The sequence below is a fragment of the Melanotaenia boesemani genome, chromosome 15 (genome assembly GCF_017639745.1).
Source record: "Melanotaenia boesemani isolate fMelBoe1 chromosome 15, fMelBoe1.pri, whole genome shotgun sequence".
In the NCBI taxonomy this organism is placed as follows: domain Eukaryota; kingdom Metazoa; phylum Chordata; class Actinopteri; order Atheriniformes; family Melanotaeniidae; genus Melanotaenia; species Melanotaenia boesemani.
This window is the reverse complement of record NC_055696.1, coordinates 31,064,895-31,090,732: the sequence shown is the minus strand read 5'-3', so window position 1 is coordinate 31,090,732 and position 25,838 is coordinate 31,064,895. Positions and strand designations below refer to the sequence as shown.

The 25,838-nt window shown below is 38.2% G+C and overlaps 1 protein-coding gene across 1 annotated transcript; it reads right to left on the bottom strand.

Annotated features, from left to right (window-relative positions):
- Positions 1-3,055: 3,055 nt before the first annotated feature.
- On the bottom strand, positions 3,056-20,690 carry LOC121654435 (homeobox protein CDX-1-like). Its single transcript, XM_042008571.1, has 3 exons — positions 20,125-20,690; positions 3,909-4,057; positions 3,056-3,683 (listed from the first exon to the last, which is right to left on the bottom strand). The coding sequence occupies exons 1-3, from the start codon at positions 20,612-20,614 to the stop codon at positions 3,435-3,437; spliced, it is 888 nt and encodes a 295-aa protein (XP_041864505.1). The 5' UTR covers positions 20,615-20,690; the 3' UTR covers positions 3,056-3,434.
- Between the last annotated feature and the right edge of the window lie 5,148 nt (positions 20,691-25,838).

Genomic DNA, 25,838 nt, shown 5'->3' with positions numbered 1-25,838 from the left:
CAGTCTGAGACTGGTCTACTTCCAGCCAAAGAAAAACTACAATGAAACGTGTCAGCAGCCAGTTTTACAATAAAGCTTTTTGTTTTTAATACAAATTACATTTCAAATATACACATGATAGTCTTATCAGATCACATTTACAGAACATTGTCTACTGTGTTTCCAGGCACCGAAGCAAACAGGTTTCTGCAAATCTGAATCAGATTTGTCTGATGCTGGAGGAAAAGTAATGAAAAATTATGATTTCGGCTTTAATCTGCTTCTCATGTTAGTAAGATGAGGCAGGGGCTCTCCTTCAATGAATGCTTTGATGAAAATTTGATTATTTAATGGTTCCCTTTGCTGCATGAGATCAAACTAACTTTCTTGGGTTAGACATGTTGGCTTGTTAAAATATATTGATCAGTAAGGGAAATTAGTATTACATGGGTCAACAATGGAAATTATGGTTATTTGCAAATTAAAAATAGTCAAACATTTGTGTCTTCTTCAGACAAACAGACGCCACTTTGTGTTTGTTTAGGTGTTGCTCAAACATATGAATTCATCTTCATATGGTATAAGCATCATCACTGCTGTCATTTCAGACTGTCCTCACAAAAACAGCGGTGGGTCTGTTTTCCATGCAGCCATTAACAACCTATAACTGCATTCAGGGAGTCTGGTCATGAGAGCCACTGCATGTGATAGGTGTTCAAATTAATGATATATTGTGCAGAATTTGAGAAGCTGAAGGGGAGATTAATTCAAATGGAATCTGGTGTGTTGGAGGAGGAAACATCTAAGACAGGGATTTCCAACTCATCCTCATGAGCTACTTTCCTTCAGGTTTTAGATGTTTCTCTACTAGAACACCTCGCTCAAATAAAAAGTTCTGCTCAAGTCTTTTAATGATCTGATTTGAGTCAGGTGTGTTGTAGAAGGTAAACATCTAAAACCTGCAGGACAGCAGCTAACGAGGACCATAGTTTGAGATTCCAGATCTAAAACCTGCAAGACAAGAAATCCCTGCAAGTAGACATTTGAGAATGACCTTTGCTTCAGTGTGGAAGTGCTCACACTTGTTGTATTTTCCTCCTGCCTGTAGGTGCTGTTTAGATAATTCCTATACAGGTATAAGGATGTTGGTACAGCTACTTCTTCTGCTGAATTACAGCTACAGCGTAGGAACAATTAACCACAGCTCACATTTGATTGGAAGACTGGTTGGTCATATTAATTGTGAATATCTTCATTTTCATGGTGTACAGCTTGATTGTGTTGCTGGTTTTGATTCACATTGAGAAGATGTGAAAAAGTAAAAGTAAACAATAAAAGCTCAAACAACTTCCACTAATGTGCCAGGATGTTTAAATTCATACACGAGGTTGATTTAGCCAGTTCTGATGAGCATAAAAGTCAGTGGACATAACTTAGTTTATTTTGGCTGACATGGCAGACGTTACAATGGAGCAACTCAATAAAGGCCCATTTATGCCCGACACAGAAGACGGACACTTTTGTCCGATGCCTGCATCATTTATGTGCATAATTTGGTCAATTTTGGGGGGATGAATTTTGCGGATACGTTGCTTGATGCAGCAAACGGTGCAATACCACCAGAAACTGCAGGGGCACTGTTGAGCAGTATGGCTGACATGCTACCAGCAAAAGTAACAAACCAGAGAAGAAGAAGAAAAACAAGAAGAAGAGGAAGCAGAAGAAGAAGACAACAGGACAGTAGAGATGTCGGAGCTTTTGGAGAAATGCTGTGTAAGTGTGCAGACAACTTTATAGCCGTGCATTACCACTATCAACCGGTGTCCAACGCAGAAGTGAACTCTGCATTGGCTTAACAACCACAACAACATAAAAGGGTGACGACGTATGACAAAGTTTGAAACAGACGTACCTATTTATGTACGTAAGAAAGCAGTAATGGGCCTTAAGCCTCCAAATTATAAAGTCAGGTGACTGATCAAAAACTTCAAAAATGTAATATCCCAAATATTACAAGACATAAAAGTAATTTCCTGAGCAGGAGCTTTCTCCAGTTTTTTCATAGTGGATTTGTCGCTTCCTGAGGTTTGCTTCCTGTTTAGAGAACTACTTTTACAACCGCAAACAGCATTTCTTCAGCTGCCACACAGACAAGTTCGTTCACTTCAAACCAGTTAATGGAAACATGTCTGATTCACGTTCCTTTAATTAGACTTTCCAAAAGATTTCTTGAGATTTTAGTAACTGGAAACCTGACTACAGAGAAGCAGACACTCTGATTTTAGTTCCTAAGGATGCATCGGTTAAAAACAACGTTTTAAAATATTTTTTTTTTCTCTACAAACTATCAAAGGGTTAAATATTAAAAGATTTTGGACTCCAAACAAAATATTGTTGAATCTAGTGTGATCCCAAATTGTTTTTCTTTGAGAAAAAACTGAATTGGAATAGAGGTCCAGAAGTCCATATATAGATCAAGTTTTAAGAGAAAATGTCCCAAGAACAGACAACTCCGCAATAGAAAAGATCCTGAAAAACCATCAAGAAGCCTACATGAACGATGGAAATATCAGAGAACAGAGACTCAGACACTGAACAGAAAACTTTTGAAAAAGATGAGTGAAGAATTTTTAAAAAATCAGGCTTTCGTTCGATTTTGATTTCTTATATTCAGATTTGTTGACTTTTTATATTTGGTCTATAGGGTTGTTGCATTGCAGGAAAGTCTAGGCAGGGTTTATTAAGTTCAGTAACATTGAAGAATGTAGAAAAACACTTATGAGACCATCATCTTCTTCCACATCACATCTTCACTATATTACAACATTTGTGTTTTAGTTGTTTCTGGTCATAATTTCTGCAGCTGTAACTTTAAAAAGTCCTTGTTATGTTTTATATCAAATTAAGGCTGACAAATATCAAAAACAAACCTACATTTACCCCAAGATGTACATTTTAAGTAGTTTTAGACAAAAAAATCTATGTTGTATTACAGTGTCAGACATGTTGTAGTTTAGTTTAACTATTTAAACCTTGAATTAAACCTTTTGTATATAAGAACTTTGGTAGAATTTTACATAAAGTTAGTTCATTTGGATGAAGAGAAGATGGAAAAGATGGACCTGTGGTCAATCCATAAGATTACAATGTGATGCCTTTTTTTGCCAAACGTCAACAAATGTTTCTAGGAGGTCGTTTGATTGGCTGTTAATGAACAGACCAAGCAGCGAGTCAGAGTGTGATCGTAATAAAGAAAAATCTGCCACAAAAATCTGAAAGGATGGAAGGAGGAGAGTCGCTGGCAGCATTGCTCATAGACTTTTTTTTTTTTTTATGAACTTTAGCTTTTAAAAGGCCACAAGATTCAAGATGTGAAGTGTTTCAGTTTGTTGGGAAGAATTTTAAGTCATGGTCCCGGTCATCGGCGTTCGATGAAACATTGTCTTTTTCTCTCCTCAGTATTCCTCTTTGATGTTTAAAGCCAAAGAGGATGGAGACACCAGCCCGTTGCTGCCACTGCTGCTGGACACCATGGCAACGCTGCTGCTGCTGTTCCCATGGAGGCCACCTCCACCGCCTCCTCCTCCGCTTCCATTGCTGCCAGTGGGAGGAGTGGGTGTAGTTGTGGAGGAGGCGGGTTGCTGGAGCTTCTTCTTATTGATTTTGCGCTCCTTCGCCCGTCGGTTCTGGAACCAGATCTTAACCTGGAAATGAAGGATTTATGTAAGGAGTAGTTTAGCCTTGGAGAGACATTTATCACATAAATCACATAAAAATGAACTAAATGTTTTTGTTTCTTTCTAAGGTGAACATTAATGCCCAAATTTCAGAACAAACTATCACAGATCTGGTAATGAAAATGCACTCAGATGCAACCAGATGACCAGGGACATTGTCAGACAACAAGAGCTCCTTTAGCAGGGGCGTACCTGTCTCTCTGACAGGCTGAGCGCTGTGGCGAGCTCCGCCTTCCTCCGGATGGTGATGTATTTACTGTAATGAAACTCCTTCTCTAGCTCCAGCCGCTGGTGGTCAGTGTAAACCACTCGGTACTTGTCTTTAGTCCGTGTTTTTCCATCTGAAAAAGAAACATAGAGACAAAGTAAAAAGTTTGCTATTACTTTTATCTACTATTTGTTTCCTTAATAACCTTCCAAAGAAAACATTCAAATTAAAAATATGTATTTTAGGTATTAATAGAAAACTTTACATAAATAATTAGCTATTTATATTAATTCACAGGGCTTCATGAGTGCAGCAGGAGGTAACAAAAATAACCGAAACTCTCTTTCTTCTAATAATATATAATATCTTTCTTCTAATAATATCCATTTTCTTATCAGTTTCTATTTGGAATTTAGTTTTGATTTCCAACTCTGCCAGGTCTGCTTTGTGGTTGTAATGTTAGCAACACCACAGATCATAAGATTCTTTTTAAAATAAATTATAAAAATAGTATAAGAAGGGTGGAACTTAATTGGATTACAAGTTATTTGTAAAACAGAAAACAACAGAAAATTAGATTAATGCAATATAACATGTGGGGTACCTCAAGGGTCAGTCATCGGACCTTAACTATTTATTTTGTATATTAATGATATTTTTCATGTATGTTGAAATATACTTTATTTGTGTTTTTTGTTTGTTTGTTTGTTTGTTTGTTTGTTTGTTTTGCGGGTGACCATGTATATCAAGTGAAAGAGGTGATCTGGAAAGAACTAAATGTAATGAAACAGTAATTTATTGTATAAAAAAAATTATTCATAAATCTTGATAAAATGTTGATATTTCACATATACATATACACATATGAGTACAAAAGAACAAAGGAGATAAGAATAAACATAAAATATAGCTAAAGAAAGACATAAAACATAAGACCAAGCCCTTATCTAATAAAAGGGTCTTAGCTGCAACAGAATCAAGGCAGCATAAAGACAAAGCGTTCCACTGTCTGGGAGCCACAGCTTTAAAAATCCTGTCCCTGCAATACTGAAAATGTGTCTGTGGAACCATAAGCAGTCTTTAACCTGCTGAGCTTAAATTGCTTAAACTAGGTGGGAATATCTAGGAGATGAATGCAGGGGCTTGACCATATGTGGCTCTAAAGATGAGGACTAACATTTTAAAATATGGGAGTAAGAGAAAAAAAGTTTGGTGTTATTATTCATGTAAATATATCATGGAAGTCACACATTAATGGTATAAAAATTATAATAGAAAAAACAATGCTACGTAAAGGTTCACTGGAAAATAAAGCTTCATATCTATTAAATAATTCTTTGATAGTTCTATATCAAACTGAACTACATTTAAAACGTAAATTAATCCAGTTTTGATTTTACAAAAATTTTGTTTTTATAGTGAATGTTTCCCTTCCTGAGGTTTGCTTCCTGTTTAGAGAACTTTCTTTTACTGGTTTACAACCACAAACAGCATTTCCTCAGCTGCCACGCAGACAAGTTCATTCACTTTGAACCAGTTAATGGAAACATGTCTGATTCACATTCCTTTTTGTAGACTTTCCAAAAGTTTTCCTGAGATTTTAGTAACTGGAAATCTGACTACAGAGACACAAGATGCATCATATTAATTATTTAATAAATCTTTTAAAGTGATGGCATTCAGTCATTCGCCGCTTGGAGTTCCTCAAAACTTTGTTAAAACAAACATATGAAAATGACGGTATAAACACAATATTTACTACTCACACAAAACTGGACTTTTTCAAGTTGGATCAGATCATTTCAAAGATATTTTGAAGGTCAGTATTCTTAAATCAAATATCACTGCTGAAACATGTATTATCAGGACGCTGTGACGTGGATGTGACGTGTAACTGCCGTGAGAGTTATAAAAAGTATTTTCCAAGCAACACAAACCTTCAAATGTTTCCAACCCTCCACCTTCTATCAGAGGATACACAACCAAATCAAGAGACACGAGTCATATAATATCAATGTCTTTATCAATCTGTTAAAGCGATGGCTTTCAGGTATTAGTTACTTTTACGTTACTATTCCTCTGGACTGATGGCTTCTTCCTCTGAAGGGTCCCATTGCACACTGAGTGTAGTTGTTATCAGGCAGAGGACAAGGTTATCTTTTAATATTGTGTGAAACATGAGCCCTGTTTAGATAAACATATGTAACATTAATAGCTTCATCATTTAGTAACAAAACAGCAATGATAATTATTCATTCATTGGTCCTCACAGTTTCATTCAGACAACCATGTTAGCTGAATGATATTTGTCATTTAGATGAGATTGCCAAGCCAACTTTATGTTAAAGCACTTTAAAAACAGCAGGTACTAATCAGAGTCCTGAACACTTACAGATTGGACAGTAAGTGATGTGAAGTATATGAAGAGCTTTTTCATGGTGGACTTTTGGACCGTAAATAGTAGGACAAGCTCAGGTGTGTTGATGAAGAGCATCATTAGCCCCTTTCCGAATGTAGGAACCTTTTGCAGTTCCTATAACCTTTTCGGGAACCAGGCCCTTTTTTCGCGCATTCGGACATATAGGAACTAGGGGTAAAAGCCCTCAGTTCCTAGAACCATTTTAGCTCCTACTCCGAGGCAGGGTCTTTTCGAGGTTCTATAGGAACCCTCGTGACGTGATTGGTAGCGATGCCGTTTGCCAGATTTCAGCATCTTGTGTCCCCGCCATATTTAAAAAACCATGGTTGCAGCTGCGGACAACAACAACGGACCGACGAGGAGGTCAAAATTAACTTTTGACTGTCTACGCCACAGAGGATATTCAGAGAAGTTTTAAAGGTTCACAGCGGAATATAAAAATATTCCTGACGATCAGCTCTCAGTCAGAGAACGCGGGGGTAACGCAAAGCAGCACACGTAGAAAACTCACACAAGATTACAAATACATTAAAGACCACGACAACCGGAGTGGGATGAACCGAAAAACCAGTAAATTCGACAGCTTGGACCACCGACCTGCCTACTCAGGCAAAGCCGCAGCAAACGACTACTGCGTGCAGAGGCGATCATCCGCAGTGAAAACATCTTCAGAGGAGTTTGAAGGTTAGTAAACAAGACAAGAAGCATTAATGCTTCTATATAGACCTATGAGTTGTTATCAGATACCACCCAGATTGCTGAGCTGATCTACTTCACCTGTTTCCACTTTGTTCACTTCATCAGAGACAGAGCCGAACAGCATCCTGGATGCTCCTGTTGCAATTAGCAGCCCTCGCCTCATCGATCAGGTAAAGAAAACAGATTTAATGCACATAAAAATATCTGCTCTTGATTTAATGGAGATAACAACGTTAAATGTAAACTATGTATGCTCATATACAGATACTTGATTAAATGGAAAAAGGGGAACTGATGGAGCCACACAGAACTGATTCTAACAGCAGACTCAGTCATTTCAACTGGACTTAAACTTTTTTTTTAATGTTTAATTCCAGTTTAAATGACTGCTATTACAACTTGTGCGCTCCTGGAATTTTACACTATATATTATAATGAAAGGTTGGCTTTATTAGCCATCTGTCATGTTTATAACTTGTATTTTAATTCTAAAATGTTTATCCATTCAGCAACTACCAGAGCCAGTGTCAACCATCAGCAAGCACCAGCCAGCTGCCAGGTAAAAACATCCTATTGCATTGTACATGCATCTTGTTGAGTGCCACTGTTACAATTCAACATATTTTATTATAGTTGCTGTGTGTTAAGTATCTGTCTCCACCCTCCCTGTTTTTTCCATGAAATAGGAAAAGGGCCGACACTCTTCTGGCTGCTGTGCAGGACAAGCTGTTAGATGCAGAGGCAAAGCCATCCACACTTCAACATCCTGAAGTCTTTCAGGAACAGGCACAAAGAAGGCAGAAGAGCGAGCAGCTTGACAGGCAGAGCTGAAGCCAGCGGAGATCTGTGATGGAGGTTTACTGGACAGGATGGCAGGAAAAGCCAGTGTGATATGCAGAATCATACACACACACGTACATAGTTATTTTTGCACTGCTGTATTCACTATAAAAAAATAAATGACTTTGTAAAGAGTCTGAAGTTTTCAGTTTTTGTCGTATGTGTAAATTACATTAGTTTATCAACTTTTTAATATGCTCCATATTGCAGGACGAAGTTTATCATGTTTAACCAAGACCTTGCACAAATTCCACACCTGTAAACATTTCACCACCCCTTTCTACATTTTTACCTTCATATACGCTAAATCTGTGTGACTATGTCCTCATAATTCTAAACCATAACTCAGTCACAACCAACCCTTCAGTGATGGATTACTCCTTCACCTTTCTACTGATGATTCCATAAAACACACAAAGCTTAATAGCAGATGATGAGATCTTTATTTTGCACATTTAAAAAAAAAAAAATGAAATGATGCATTTTCTATGGAACATTTTCTCTTTAAATGTGTACATCATGTATACATGTATGTTCTGTCTGTGGAACTTCCAGAACATGATGCTTATTATGAAGAGGTGTGTAGTGATTAGCTGGAAGGCAGGAGGTAAAGCATCCAGGCTGTTCTCCATCTCCTTCAGTATCTGCAGCAGGTGGTTGTGTCCATCCTCTCCAGTGCAGCTTCAGGCGGCCACAGATGTATTGAAATGTCTCCCTGGACATACAGAAATTCTCTATCCACTGCTCATCGGTAAAATTGAGAACAACCTTTTCCCACTATTATCAGCTTTGCTCCGGACCAGCCGGACGGTGAGGAGGTTCAATGAGCTGCAGCAACGTCTGAAACAGAACACGAGTTACAATAAACCCGCCGTCTGAAATATTTACTTATTGTAATCTGCTCAACACAGACAGTAGAAAACCGTCTGAAATGTTTACTCATAAGACACGTACACACAATCGGTGCATGTTTAATAAGTTAAACTTACACGTCGTCTCCTTTGTCTGCGGCGTATCTCCTGCCTTCTTCATCTTCTGACTTTCAGGAGCCTTCCAGTCTCGACATGAGACGCCTGATTTTATCGTCCATCAGTAACATCTCCATCAAGCAGAGCATGAACACGGCGATCTCTTTGTTCTCCATATTAGCTTGCCGGTGTTACTTTGTGCAGTCTTGTTTTTCCCGGGTTGTGTTTTGTTGTTATGTGGCGCTAAAGTCACACGTCACTGTCGCAGACGGTTGCGTCACATTGGTCCCGCTACCGCCCCCAACTCATGTACGAATGCAACAGGAAACAGTTCCCCTGGAGAAGGTAGTTCTTAGAACTAGGACAGTTATTAGAACTGCGTTCTTAGAACTTCTCTGTCCGAAGGCGTCTATTTAGAGGAAGTTTTGTCTTTGTGCCTTTTCTACAACTAACCAGCACAGACACATGAAGAAGTTCAATACGTTTACATTATCTCATGTCACATCATGTAAGGCCATGTTATCTATTCACCTCATATTATCTTATGCCATGTCCGCTTTATCACATGCAATGTAAGGTTATCTCTTCATGTCATAGCACATTAACTTACATCACAATATCTAATGTTATATCATTACATGCCATGACATTCCGTCTCATGTCATATCTTATGTCACATTATCTCGTCATATTATCTCATGTCATTTTGTGTAAGGACATGTTATCTAATCATGTCATTTCATATTATCTTATGTCATGTGACATCTCATGTCAAGTCATGTCATGTCATGTTAGGCTATGTTATTTCATCATGCCATGTCACATTATCTCATGTCAGGTGATGCAATGTGACATAATTGTATGACATATTTGTGTTATGTTGCGATCTGTTTAATCACATTCCAAATCTAACCCACTGCTACGCTGCATATCTGTTTGGTAATGTGGCCGCATTAATTCAGGCTTGTGTTTAAAGTGATGAGTAAATGTTACTAGGTCTGACCTTGTCAGGCCGATGTTGCAAAATGCTGCAGTAAAGCATCAGAGGAGGCATGCACATGATAGTGACATGTTCAGTTGGGATCATATTAAAGAAAAGCAGAGCATTTTTTAAAATACCTAAAATCTCTCCAGATGAATTTTGCACAGAACCACTTTTAACAGTCTAAACTTGTTGTATCATCAGAGGTATTGAAAGTTTCTTGAAGACCTCATATTTTGTATGTAAATGAGGTACAATAAGTAACAACAGGATTTAATGGCATTTTTAGGCTTCCATGCACAAACACACAGGAAGTCTGACACTTTTATGATTTGACCTTAGCAGCAGAAAAATCACACCCTCTGTTAGTATGTAAAATTGTGAATGAAGTGAGTGGAGTCGTAACATTTTATATTATGTGTCGTAAACCAGTGAAAGAGAAATGTCGCCAGACTGATGAGCTGTGTGCTCTCGCCATGACTCCTGTATTCAAATAGCCTTGCTGCCTCGGCTGCATTTGCATGAACTGAACCCTATCAGCTTTTATTCAGGTATGAGCTCGGTGCTCATGTGCTGCTGTTTAAACTTACAGCATCCAAACTGAAACAAAATGAGCTGTTCAGATGTTTAGTTAAACATTAAATGTTTAATCAATTTGATTCCATGGTGTTCTCCTTTCTTGGTAAACTTGTTACCTTCGTTACTCAGAATGCAAAACAGTGTGTGCAGTATATAAATGCATTGCTTAATTTATTTCAGCATTAACTGGAATTTAATCATGGATGGATCCATGGATTTCTGTCCCATTGCTGTAACAGGGAACATTTCCCATTAAGGGGTATCTCTACAGGCTTTCCCTTATAGTGGTTTTCTAACATCAGATCAGTTTGTCTCGTTTGGTTGTTTTATGTTTTTGTTTAATTTTTTTTCTCTGATCCTGACAAAGTAGTTTTTATGCTTATATATATGTGTATAAGGTTGTTTAATAATCCTCACCAATTACTGGCATAAAATACTTGAATTTGATCAAAATTAATTTAATTTAAATATCAGGTATGCCCTTTTTGTAGTCTCAAGTAGAATAACTTCACTAAACATTACCAATGCCGATCAGAGCTGATAAATACCCATAACGACTACTACAGAGCCATTTAAAGTTGGACTGAACACCAAATAAAAACTTTTGCGATACACTCAAAAGCAGATGCTAGTGGATGTTAAGGGGTTTTCTGACCACTTTAAAGAAGCATAACAATAAATATGAGCCATAAAGATGTTCTCTAAAACAAGCCGCCCTACAGGCAACAAGAGGTATTGCACATCGCAGAACAGAACAAGAACATAGGCCAGGGGTAGCCAATGCTGGTCCTCGAGGGCCCCAATCCGGCAGGTTTTCCAGATTTCCCTGCTCCAGCACACCTGACTCAAATTAAATGGATCCAACAGCCTATAAGGATCTCCACAATGACTCGTTAGTTTAAGTCAGGTATGTTGGAGCACGGAAATCTGGAAAACCTGCCAGATTGGGGCCCTCGAGGACCAATGTTGGCTACCCCTGACTTAGGCTTTTTCTCCTTTGAATATTAGTCCTAGAATTGTTTCCACATCAGAAAACAAGTTGTTCTCAAATGTTTCATTTAAAGTCCCAAAAACCAACTTCACTGTAGCTGCATCCACATTTATGAACTGATCGGAATCTGTAGACATGAGGGCACTTTTATTCATATGAGAATGTCTCACGGCGGTATCGAAGTTTTCAATTCGATTTACATTCAATCAGCTGACAGTCTGTCTACTTGAGTAGTGGAGAACTGTGGCGGTGTAGATGATGGTATTCTCTCCTCAAAATGTACATCCGCACTGTTCTTCTAAAGTTTCAGGACACTATTGTGTGGTTTAGACCAAGGTATACTGACAGATTTTGAACTGTCCTGGTTAAGCTGAGAGAACTAAACACCAACTCTACTAAAACCTTTTCGTCACTTGCTGGATAAATTATAGGGAATCACATTAATTTGATAGTCAGAAATCAAAACAGACAAAAAAAAAACATCATGACTGCAACGTTAATATTAACTTAATGGACGACATTTTGATACTTCATATGCAACCGCTCTCAAAACCGCCAGTGGGCACAAATTCTTAGAACAGGAATATAGATCGTTATTTCCTCTGGAAATAAATGCAACAAAGGGGTTATCTTTGAAAGAAGGACAGTCTCAGTGTCAGAAGGACGTAATGACTTCCTGTCCAGTTCATTAGGAGATGAATGAAGCAAATCATTTCAGTTGTTCATCCTGGCAGAGCTATCACTACATCTAACTATCATCCATGGTGTTGCGTACCGGCTGCTGCCTGAACAAACTGCAGCTGAAAAAGGAGAACATTTATGAAAGAGCTTACATTTAGTGGGAAAAACAGAACTGTAGTGGTGGTTGGATGGAGGGGAAAAGGAGACTGATTACAAGAAAAAATAAGGTTGAAGAGGATGTCCATGGTGAAGAAACAGAAGACATTTACTAATAAAAAATAAAATAAAAAAATAATGGGTTGAACCAAGACAAAAACATAATTTTCTGTATGTATGTCTGTAGCTACACAACAGAATAAAATGAATCATTTTATTTGTTGGGAAAAATTATTTAAAGGTGGAGACTGAAAGACCAGGAAGCCTGAACAGCCTGAAGACAAAGACCACTGAGATAGGTGGAAAGAGACCGATTAGAAAATGTTGTTGTTTGGTGTTTTTATGAAAGAATCTTCAATAAAAACAAATTTAAAGAAAAATAGTGACTGGTGTCACTTGATTGGTTGTGCACCTCCAGGGATTTGTCATGAGCTGCTTGTGATGCAGCTTCAGACTTTTCAGAAACTACCGAAATCTGTTTGGACAGCTTGGACATAACTCCCTCCAGATTAGACGTTAACCTAAAACATGAAGAAAAAATCCAAAAGTAAAAGAAGAATACTGTAAAACTAACAGTTTCCCTATAAATCATTCACTTCCCATCTGTTTCGGCTGTAATGAGTCATTTTGGGCATTTTCTTGTCTCATTAATTTAGTGTTTGTAATATTTCAGTGAAGATGTGAGAGCAGACAAAGTGTTTGAGGTAATTAAAGGGCCTTCAGCTCTCTTTAACACTCTGATTCAACATTAACTCTAAACACACAACAGTTAAACAAGTGGTGTGTCTGTCTTCTTTAAACACACACCCTCCGTATGTGCTCTAATCGCTCACCAGGGCGAGTTCAAACTCAAACATTTTAGTTTCAGAGGAACATCTGTCTGAACTGCTGACTTTCTGCTTCGTTTGTCAGAAAGTAAAAACTAACAGTTTGATTCTGAATCAGCAGATAAGAGCCTGGACAAAACAGATGCTAATGAAGGAGCATAAATCAATAAGCTCTTCACTCTGAGATCCAGAGAGTCGCTTCCGAGTCAAAACTGAGAGCAAAATTAAACGTGCGCAAACATTTTTACCACAGGACACAGAGCTCTCTAAGTTGTATGACAAAACATCCTGCATCGTTCATCTGTAAAGTCCAGATCAGACAGTGTGAAGGGACAAAAAGAAAAAAGGCGTTGAAACAAAAAATGCATTTGGAGGAAATGAATCCACAGTTTCACCTGAAAACAAGTGTCAACACCTCTCAGGACCTCAGCAGAGCTTCAAAAAACACTACTGAAAAGAGAGAAAAAAAAAACATCATGAGATGACCTCCCGCTCTCATCTGAAGAGTCAAATGACCAGATAAAACCGTGAAGCTGGTGAAGGCAAAAGCTGACAACTGTTACTAGTCACTAATCAATGTTTTTCTATAGCTTATAAACATTAAATAATTTTTAAAGGGTAATGAACCTTGAGTTATGTATTTTGAGCTATGAACAACATTATACAACTTTATTTTTATGAAAAGCACTTTTACATTTTTAAACAAGTAAATTTTAGCCCTGTTTCCACTAAGGGGTCGATATGGGATGGGATGCATTTTTACAGTGTGAACCGATGCGATGCAATATGATACAATGTGACACAATACAATACTATGCGATGCAGTACTAAACAATGTGAAACAATATGATACTATACATTGTGATACGATACGATACGATACGATATGACACGACACGATACGATACGATACGATACGATACGATGCGATGCGATGGAATGTAATGTGATGCAATATGATACAATATGATGCAAAACGATGCGATAAGATCCTAGCCTTCTGTTGGGATCCCAGTCTAATAAATCTGATCTTAAATGGTGGAGCTTCATACAATCTACTGATTGGTGAAAAGAATCGTCGTAGAACAGGAACAGCTCCGTGTTTGAAGGGGCAAAAAGCAAAATCATTTCACTGCAAAGTTTGTTGCCTGTAAACCAAAACAAAGTGTGTCATGTGCCACACCTCCCTCAACCTTGTTCCCCATCCCCAACTTGCCTCATCTGCGAACTAATGTCCAAACACACTGAGCAAAACAATATCACCATTACGTGGAACATGTTGAAGAAACTTCAAATGTTTTTGTTGGTACATCCTGTCCAGAAGAAGAGCTAGCTCTGAGTCAAATTGTAGCCTCTCTAGCTTTCACAGTGCTCCCCTTTTGCAAATAAAAGGCCAGTGTTAATCCAGGTTATGTCCCTTTCTTTGTCCAACAACTTCTTTGCCAATAACCACAGTTTTTTTTAGATGTAATGTCGAATCCTGGTCATCTGCTGGTGAACGTTTCTGGTGAAGGCAGGGAAAGCCAAGGGCTCTTAGAGGAGAGAAGAGATGGTAAGTGAGGTCATGCTACACTCCAGCTGAAATTGCACTTCTAGTTCTTCACATAGACACTTTTTAATTCCTTCAATGTAGAAATGAGGAATTTTTGCTTATTGCACCGTTAAATATACGATGGATTTATTGTTGTTTAAAGCCACATGCCAAGAAGAAAGAAGATGAACCATTTGATGTCCACCATTTTTCTCCTTTGTTCTTGTGTCACGTTCTTTTTTGTTATAATTCATGGAAGGTGTTGCGTTGCTGTGATGTCATACTACTACATAGCTGATGCATCTATGTTGTTCTGCTAGCCGACATTCTTCAGGTTACGATGAATAACGTGTATACTGATACATTCATCACACAGCAATTTTCATGTAAACATGGGTGTCTCTGTATTAAATAGTTTATTTTATTTTATTTTTTTAAATCATGATTTTATGGATTCAAAATGGCACAAAATGCTGGTTCAAACTGAGGATGTCATGATTACAGATGTTCTTGGTATGATTATTGTCAGAGAAACAATCCAGAATTTACTATCATGATGATGATAATTTCCCATCACTTTAAATGTGTAAAATCACATGAAGACTCCTTATATGTCTTTAAATTTTAATTAGAGCTGTCAAAAATGAATGCTCAAATGCAAAGACATTATTTCTTTGGAATTAACATGGTATTCATTCATTCATAACAGCATTATGACTCGTGCTGTATTAAAATACAATCTGGCTTTATCTCGTGAGAGAGGCTAATTTTGGGCTTATAGGTGCTTTGTCACTTTATACCCCTTATTTATGAAGATCCTGAAAATTTTCAGACCTTACATTCAGAGAATGGCCACAAGATGACGCATCTAGTATATATAAAACAACTTGGGTTTATACCGTGCACAAGTTGCACTGATCTGTCGTTATGGTTCATGCATGATCTTTTCTGGTAAGAGACAATACTGAGGAATCTTTACGATTAATTTATCATAGTGTTTAATACCAAGCTTACTTATTCTCTATACTTACATTCTTAGCTCAAACCATGTTTAGTTTTTCATGCTCAAAGCTGATGTAGAAGCAACCATTTGAGCTTCCTACATCACAAAAATATACTCAAAACCCCGCCCACTCTGGTCTGCTGGTTTGAGGTCTTATACTAGAATAAATAGAACTGCATGACTGCTTAATTTTAAAGTAGCCACAGTAAAATCCATTATATACCTTCCTGGAGCTGCTGTTGACCTGCAGGATCCCGAACCTGATAAACCACAATTCACAACTTTTTCTCCTTCCCAGAGCATCACTTTTAAGCAACATGTCACTTTAAGGCACCGCGTCACAGACCAGCAACTGGATATCAACCATGGCTGATTCATCAAAGAAACCCAGAAGGACATTATCAGAGAAAGAGAGGAAAAGAAAGATAAACAGATGAGGAAAGAGATAAGACAAGCGTCAACATCAGAGTGACTTTTACTGGCTGAAGAGATCTCAGAGAAGAGACAGGATGAAGATGATGCTGGATAAACTGTCATTAGGGGAGATCTCAGCGAGAAATTCTAAGTTTAGCAGTGGTGCTTTAAAAGATCCACATGTGGAGGCTGGAGTGGAAGGTGAAAGACTAAAATCCAAACTTCTGAAAATTAATTACCCTCCGGAATTATTTAATTCATCATCTCTTCAGGTTCTTGGACTAACTTGATTGTGTTAAGTTCAACTTATGCCTCTACACATGTATGTGCTTTATCCTCAGCCTCAGCAGAAAGACAAATGTACAGCCCTCCAAAAACCTAGCATTTAGTAGTCGGAGCTACTGCTAAGACCCCAACAATGATCAATTACATCACATAAAGATATGTGATAAAAGCTGAGACAGCAGCTGCACTGGATAACCTTCAGTTTATAACACTTTCAGTCCAACACAAAGTAAATCTTTATGTTTTTATACAATTAAGCAAAGATAAAGCACCAACCAAGCCAGAGCAGCTCGGATTGCTCCAAATATTTCTGATACTGCCCCCAAGTGGCAGCAGAATGCTTAATTCCCCTTTTATTCAGAATAAAATTAAATCCTCTTTAAAAAGATTTAAAGTGACCTTGTAAACGAAGTAAGTGTCTGGTTTATTCTGCTTTTAAATCCAAACTGAATAATCCCTCGATCATGTAAACGTTCATTCTGCTTTAAATTAATTCTGGTGGTTCTGAGCATGCTCGTTCCCTTGTCCTGTCACCATGACGATACGGTACTCTACTTCCCTTCTCCTCCTCAGCTTACCACAGTGAAGCAGGATGCTGATGTCGAGCTGCTGCTTCAAAACTAGAATCAACATCAGAGTGAAAATTATTTTTATTATTATTGTCTTTCATATTGTAGACAAAAAGAAAAGAAGCAGGAACTGGAGTTTGTTTTCTTCCAGTAGACATAAATGCATCACATCCGCCCTGTCCAATCAGAACCCTTCTCAACCCCCAGATCCTAAGCGGACTTGAATAAAAGGAATTAACCATGTTTTTCATGTAAACCTCAATTCTGATTTACCAGTTCCAAGTAAATGTGAAGAAGAATATGTTAATTCTGAATTGTTTGATTCTGAACAATTATTTCCAAATTAAAAAGCATCATGTAACCGTGGCCACTCACCAAAATTGATCAAACCTTCAAGAACACATCATGGCCAACTTAAAACCAACCCTCTAACAAAGTTAAAGTCATGTTTTTTTCTGGTTCAGCAGGTGATGATTCCTGTCCAATCAGAAACGTATCTGATGCACACAAACACAACAACTCGCACTGCATGGAAGGCACGTGATTTATCAACTTTAGAAACACAATTATTATTTCTGTTCTCTTTTTTTCTTAAAATTTATTCCTAAATTAGTACCAAAACATAAACACTCTAAAACTTATGAAAAAATCAAATATTTATTTACTGGTTTAGTCACTTTATCATAAGAATATGAGTTGTCACATATTTATATTGATCATATTTAGATTTTCCATCATTTTTATTACATTTATTCACATAGAAAGTAATCTTTAAGTTCAAAGGTTTAAAGTCATTCATGTTTTTAAGACCCTCACTGCATCTTATAAAAAGATAAATCCAACCTTAGATGAAAAACCAAAAACTCAAAGCATTCAGATGTATCAACAAAATGCCAAGGAGTACAGACATCAGCAATGATCATCTGTTGCTGCCCATCAATCCGGGAAGGCTAAGGTCATTTCCAGTCTACCTGGAGTCCATCATTCTACAGAGAGAAAGATAATTCATAAGACGGCTGCCAAGAGAGGACATCCCAGGTAGCCCAAAATCAGACTGTGAAATGCTCAGAGAAACTATAAATAACCCCAAATCTTCATCTCAAACTCTCAAGGCCTCAGTCTGCATGTTAAATATTAAGTTAATAACAGACCAGTTAGAAAAAGAATGAACCAGTAAGGCTTGTTGGGAAGGATTGCAGGAGAAAGTTTCTTCTCTCCAAAAAAAAATGCATAGCAGCACAGCTGAGTTTGGCAAATCTGCATCTGAACAAGCCACAAGACTTCTAGAACAGTGTCCTTTAGACAGACCAGACCAGTTTGGTCAAAACACCTCATAGCAGCTGTCAGCACAGTGGTGGAGGGAGGGCTTGTTCCGCAGTCACTGAGATAGCTTTGACCATGAACTCCTCTGGATACCAAAGTCTTCTAGAGTCAGATGTGAGTCCATCTGTCTGACATATAAAGGTTGGCTGAAATTGTCTCATGCAGCAGAACAAAGATCCCAAACAGCAGCAGATCTATAGCAGAACTATAGCATGTGTTAACCTGGTTCAGTCAAAGTCTGCCATCATCTGGACCTGCACCCTGATTCTGGTTCAGTCTCTCCAGCGGCTTCTAACCTGACTGCAGGAACCAGACAGGCTGGAGGGGGAGGAGGTCTCAGCGTGGTCCAGTCAGAGTCCAAATCTCATCCTGACTGAGATGCTGCAAATCTCAGTGAGCTGAAGCAGTGTAGAAGAGTGGAGCAAAAAAAAACCCACAACCATGAGCAAGAGTGATACCATCATTCAGAAAACCATGAGTTTTTTTTGTTTGTTTGTTTGTTTGTTTTCTTTTGTTTTGTTTTTTTTTATTTGTTTTTGTTTGTTTGTTTTTTAGTATTTCTGCTTTGCTGTTCTTTATAGCTCTGCTTCATTTTTATCTTTTTTTTTTTTTTTTTTTTTAGAGGTCCATTCTTTATATTCGGAATAACTCTAATGAAGTTTGAATTAAGATGTTCAACCTCAGTAAAACTCTAAATGGGTTTGCCTGGTTGAACATCACTTGGGGTGTTTTACTGCAGTGAGCTCTTGATACTGTAAATTTACTTGCTGCTGAAGTTCAAACCCATACCCACTTCCACTATTGTTGGGAAATGTTTAATAATGCAACAGAATTTTAAATATGTAATATCTTTATAAGTTGACATTTTTACCCAACAGACACGAGTCCACAGATGCATTAGGCAGATTTTTCTTCCAGCAGGAAGTTCGTGTCATTCTGAGAGAATTAACTGATAATCGGGTCTCTATCAGCTCAGCTCGTCATTATCCAGAGACAGAAAGTCACACTTCTCACTTCAAAGTGGGAACTGCTTGTAAGTTCTTGTTTTCTCCGCCCAGAGACAAGCGGGGGACAATGGCCGGGCTGCTACGCCCGGGGTCACGTCCAGAGGGGACATTTCCATCACAACGGCATCAAACCGGCTTCACACGTTTGATCCGGAGACACGGTGGGCCCACGGCGGTGGGAACCGAGCCGGCTGCCACGTGCCGCCAGCGGCCGCAATCACCGCGCTTTACCGCGGATTTTACTGGTTCACATCTGAAATATTTAATGTTTAATCTAGGAAAATGTTCGGAATTAATGGAAATGCAAGTTAGAGCCTCGGTGCTGATGGTGAAAATATTTTTAGAAATACAATAATAAAAAAAAAAATTTCAATTGTAATAATTTTATTGTCCCAATTTTAGGTTTTAAACAACGATTAAAGTTATTATTTACTATTTTCTACTTTACATTCAGGCTGTTTTAAAGATACCATACAAAAAAAGAGAAAAACAGACATTTTTTGTAAATAGTCTTATTAGGTTTTAAATTAAAAGAAAACACGTCTTGAATAATTTAGTGAAATTCATAGTTTTTTCCTCTTCCAACCATTCAGTATTTCACGTTGATTAACCGAGTTTAAAGCGGCAGGGACGGAGCTGCTGTCAGGTTTTATCTGACAACCACATATTTAAATGCCACTCATATCTGCCTCATAATAAAATGTTAAAACAGACTTTTCACGCTAGTTTTCAAATAAAATGAATTTAAAATGTCAAGAATTTACAGAATTTACATGAAACATCAAACTAAAACTAAAACTGGAGTTCATTTATAAATTTTTAGCAGCAGTCATGATTTTTCTGTTGAAATGAAAATTGTCAATATGCTTAAAAGAAAAATGAAAACAATAAAAGGTATAAAGATGAACCGATGGCCCGGTTCTTACTTGGGTTGCTGGGCGGTGCGGAGGTTCGGATCCAATCGTACGGGTTCCTCCTCCGCGGGGAACCGGGAGACAGCTGTCCGGCCGAGGCGTTGAGAGCCGCGGGGAGCAGCATGGGCGGCTGTCCAGGGAACTCCGTGGTGTTGAATCCCAACGTGGGACCCACCGTGCCGTTCACGGTGGAGGCCGTGGGAGGCCCGCCGGCCGCAGCGGCCGCCGCCGCGTAGTGATGGGGCGTCCACTCATCCCGCGTGGGCGGAGGAGGAGGAGGGTAGGCAGGGCTCCAGCCGCCAGCACCGGCCTGCTGAACGGCGTGCGGGTCGTTGCTGATGCCGTGGTGGTGGTGATGGTAGCCGGCGAAGTCTGAATACTGCGGCGGGCCGGGGACGGTGAAGTTCTGCGGACTTAGGCTGAGGCCCGGGTGGCGGGTCACCGGGTTCTGGTGCGGGTACATGCCAGGGTCCTTGTCCAGCTGCAGGTAGCTCACGTACATCTTTCCAGGTGAGGGGTCTCCCTCAACATACTGCGGATCCAGCCTGCCTGCAACCCCCTCTCACCTGCAGGTGAAGTGAGCTTCACTCAGACTGCTCTCTCTCTCTCTCTCTCTCTCTCTCTCTCTCTCTCTCTCTTTCTCTCGCTCCCTCTCGCTCTACCTGCACTCACCTCCACCTGTTCTCCGTCTCTCTGCACTCTCCATCAGCCGCGCGCTAAAAACCGCCGCAGTCACATGGCCATTTTTATTACTCTTATCTCCCTCCTCCTCCCCATCTGTCACTCTTTCCCCTTCACCCTCCTCTTCCTCTCTGTTCTCCGCTTATTCTCACCCTTCGCTTCCTCCACGCGGCGCATAATTTCATAAATCCTTTATTATAAATGTTTTTATTTATTTATTATCTATTTTTCTAAAATAAATCCTCCATCATTCTGCAGCAGGTTTCCTACCCTGACCTCCACCTCCTCCCAGGCCTCCTCCTCCTCCCCAGCCTGCAGGCTCCTCTCTATCGGTTCTATTTGCATGACAGTCCGCTGCCGTACTTCAAAGGCCGCATCAAAGAGCCTCAGCCTCAGCGACAAATGACGCTAAAGAGGCGTGAAAAGGCGCAGAGACGTCAGTCAGGGAGACTGCGGGTCAACCAGCTCAGTCTGTCGGTTGGGTCCAAATTTCTCATTTTCAACATAAATCTTGAAATTATTTTCTTCAGATTCAGTTTGAATTTGTTAAAACATGTTTTACTTTTTTTACTTTTATATCTAAAAATTTATAACCTAAAAAATATTTTTCAATGGAGTTCAAAATTATTATCTAAAAGAAAACAACTAATTTAAATTGAATAATAAACAATTCTTCATCATCTTCGTCATCATCATAATCACTGAGTCATTTTGAAAATTATATTCATGTATTAATGTTCGATCCTATTATTAGTTTCATTATCAAAAGTATTAACTTTTAAAATTAATAAATTAATTAAGTAATTAATAGTCTTAATTTTTGAATCGTAAATCTGTTTTGGTGCTTTTTTAGATTTTGGTTTCAGATTAATTTTCTTTTTACAGAAAAAAATATCTTCTGACCTCCGTCCAGATTTTACAGAAAATAGATTAATTAAAGCAGAAATTGTTTTTTGAACATAATATAGGCTACTTTAACAAATATTCAAAATTTATTTAAAATATAGAAATGTTTCAAAACGAGGTGAAACCAGTAAAATGTTTTATTTTGGTTTGTGTATTTTCTGCTTTTACTTTTGGTCTTTGTTTACATTCATTTTTATATGCAGAAAATATAATAATAATTTTAATGTAATTTTTATTATAATGTTAACATATTTCTTTGGAGAACCTTTTGGGTATTTTTTTAAGTTATTAAGTAAACAAAATCCCTCAAATGTTTAGAGCAAAACTGTGATATTGTATAAAATAATAAATTAATTGTTGTTTTACACGAGGAGTTAAAGAAAAGAAAAACGGTTTAAAGAAGAAATTTAAAACATGAATTTGAACAAGTAAATAAAAAGACAGAAGAATATAAAGCAGAATGAAAGTGAAAAGCAGGTAACAGAAGCAGCTTTTCCTGAAATGAAAGTAAAAACAATGATGAGCTTTGTTTCTGCGCCTGACATGAAAACATCTGCAGCATCAGTCTGATTCTGCAGACATGAACATTACTGCAGGCGAACTCCCTGATGATGATTGCTTCTCCATCATCATCATCATCATCATTTTATATCAAGGGCTTTAACAGCTGAAACAAAGTGATGTAAGAGAATAAAAGCATAAAAACAACAACATAAAACCATTAAAATTCAGTTCAAGGAATTTAAGTAATAAACCATATCAAATCAATTCAAACAATAAGAACTAAACAGGTTTGATTTTAGAGCTGCGTTGGAGACTGATGAGAGAAGCAGGCTGGAAAAATGAGTTTATTTGTGGACATCAGAGCTTCTCTCACTGGAGATAAATCAGCTTCTGTATCAGTTTTCTTTATCATTGTCATAACTTTGTGTTTATTTGCAGCTAAAATAAAAAATAAAATAAAAACACTGCATTACAACCAGAACCAGAACCGTGGACTGGGAGGTTTGTGATTGGTGGAAAATGTTCTCAGCTCCGTTCCTTCGGGTTTAACCTGAAGCACAGCTTTACTGTGGAGACGACTTGTTTATCGTTTGTAAACAACCTGTCAGAAGCTTAACTGGAAACATGAAAAAGTGGCACCTGGCGCACTGCACTGTAAAATCTGACATGTTGGCTTTACTAAAACAATAAAACCCAAACTCGCTGCTTCACTTAGAAGACGTTTAATGGACTGGAATGATATGAGTTTGTGGAAAAATAAATAAAGCTGATAAATCTGAGTTGCTGTAAGTTCATAAATGTGTGGAAGAATTTTGATGTAATAAAAACAAAGTTCTCAGCTTTCTTCACTGATCACGTGATCTGCACCTTGGCCACTGGGTGGCACAAAGATAAACAAAGCAGCTTTATGGCTAGGCTCAGCTCTACAGCTAGCTTTTCGTGTCAATAAATAAATAAATAAATAATAATAATGGTACATCGGTGTTGTGCGTTTGGATCTTCCAGTCAACATCCCAACAACAGGATTGTATTTTCCAGACTGCCTGCTGACCCTGAACGATACTAAATGTGTTGCTGTCATCAAACCAGATAACTGGAAACTGTCACAGAGCTCTCAAAAATCTTGTTTCACTTTATTTATGGTGGGCTGCTCTAATATTCCAATTAAATATATTTATTTATGAAAAATTAAACCCAGTGCATTAAAATACAGCAAACTGCAGGGGTTCAATGTTGTTGCGTCCTGGTAGCAGACATGTTATTGAGGCTAATTTTGTCTTCCCCTGGGTAAAAGACAAGCCGTTGTCCCCAGCCTATGTCCCGAGGATGATCTGGAAAAGTTAAAAAGACGACAGCAAGCGGAAAAGTTCTTAGAAATGGTCTCGCTTATTCGTTTAACTCTATTCTATTCTATTCTATTCTACTGTCATTTAGCAGACGCTTTTATCCAACGCGACTTAAGAACAGATTCTTGTTCATTTAACAAAAACGTTAACATATGGATCTTGAGCAGGAAAAGGTTTGGGGACCATCATCATAGATGGTTACATAGAGACGTATGAAGACATGTGCCACAAAATAGTCTCTAGTTCACTGGCTGCTACCTCATTACAATTAAACCATGTCCGTGGCAGTAGGGGAAGGATCAACTCCTCGGCAACAGTGTGAGACGTGTATACCAGGAAACTCTGCAAACTACTTCAGGTGAGTTGAGCTTTCGATGAGATGGATGCTGCTTAAGTAAAACAACTCTGCTGTTTATGACAGTCGAGTCATTTATTTCTACAGTAATCAACAGGATTTTCTCTGTGTTCAGGATGAGACGTCCTAAAGTGACGTTGTACCTTACAAACCGTCAGATGCTGATATTTTGAGACATACAACACAATGTGGTCCATCTTCATTACCCACCATTAACCATGGCCTAGTCAAGTCTGGGGCGAGAGATGCCTCATCAAACTTTTTTTTTTTTTTTTTTTTTGGTAGTTGAAATGCTTGTTGTTGATTCTTCTTCATTTGCTTATTGGTACTTTCACAATTTTGTCCATGTTTTGCTAGCAGTTAGCCTTGCCACTTTAGAGGAACATATTTTCTTTTTGTTGCTTAAATCTCCTTTAAAATGGTGTTAGGAAGCACCACCAAGAAGAAAGTACACAAACTGTTGGATGATGCCATCCTCCAACTTTGTTCCTGAGTCGTAATTTGGTTCTACTTTAAGGAAAGTGCTGCGCTGCGATGGCATCACGTTGTTATGCAGCTGAGGCAGCTATCGCTATCCAGCTGATGCTCCGCCTCTCAGGAAAGGTTACAGTTGCTGTGGAAACACAAGGAGGTTACAGTTTACAGATCACATCCGTACCCTCCCAGTTCCAACCTTCACCCATTGGTGGAAACGAGGCTTTACTGTATGGATGCAGGTTTATTTATTTATTTCTATATTTACATTCTCTTCTGCAATACACTGTTTATTTACAAGTACACCCTGTCAGTACAGAACCATAAACAGAGTAAGGAAGCATCTGAAAATGTTTTATTTGTTTTAAAATGAGTTGTTTAGTTGTAATTTTGTTATAAAGTGTGAACTTCTATTTCTTGTTTTTCTTTTCTTCTCTTTTTAATTTTTGACCACAATAGAAGAAAAACTTAATAAACTAAATTGGCCAATGGAAACAAGGTAAAATCTCCACCTTCTGGTGTGAAACTGTCAGGAATCCATTGTGTCTGTGCGTTTTCACGTGGACCAAATTCTTTCTGGGGGAATATTGGACAGAAAACCTGTTTTCTGCAAAGTACTTGAGTTCATGTGGCGGTCGTCTCAGTTTTCCAGATTCTGTTTTCAGTGAGTAAATTAGCACCAATTCTCCATGTTGAAATCATTTTCTAACTTTTTTTCTTTTCAATTTTTGGTTAAAGATTTGCAGCAGATTTGATGTTTAAATCAGTCTGAACTTATTTCAACTTATTTCAGGGCCTTGAGATCCTAAACAGAATCTGTAGGTTCATGTTGCTGATGAGTATCCTGCCACAGGGATTCAAACCCACAACCCCCAGCAGTAGCAGCCATCCTCAGCTGCCTTCTGAAGAGGAATTATCTGCGTCTTTATGGATTTATGGGAGATTTATTGTTTTACGCTGATGAGTATTTAGTTTAGTCGGCTGCAGTAAAATCACATAAAAGCCACAATAATTGTTGATGTGCACACGAGCCGTTCTGCACTCAAGTGTTTGATGGACGTAATGTTGATGCTGCAGCTTCACGCTCAGCAGCTTCCAAAATAACATCCCAACATTTTTATTCTGGGTAATTTTTCAGTTAGATTTTTCTGAAAATTCTTTTTTGTAGTTGTTTTTAGAAATTGTAAATCTGAAATGAAACCAAACAAATCAAGAAAAAAAGTTGTTTTTTTTTTGTTTTTTTTTTTTTTTTTTTTTTTTTTTAAGTCAAATCTTTCAGATGTAGTTTTCCTGATGGTGATGATGACCCAGAGAAAATAATGTCATATAAAAATCTTCTTCTTTTTTCCTTTCAGCTTTATCCCTGCAGGGGACGCCACAGCGAATCATCCACTTCCATCTGACCCGGTATGGAAGTTGTAGGTATTCGTACGTAGATTTGGCAAATGTTTTACGCCGGA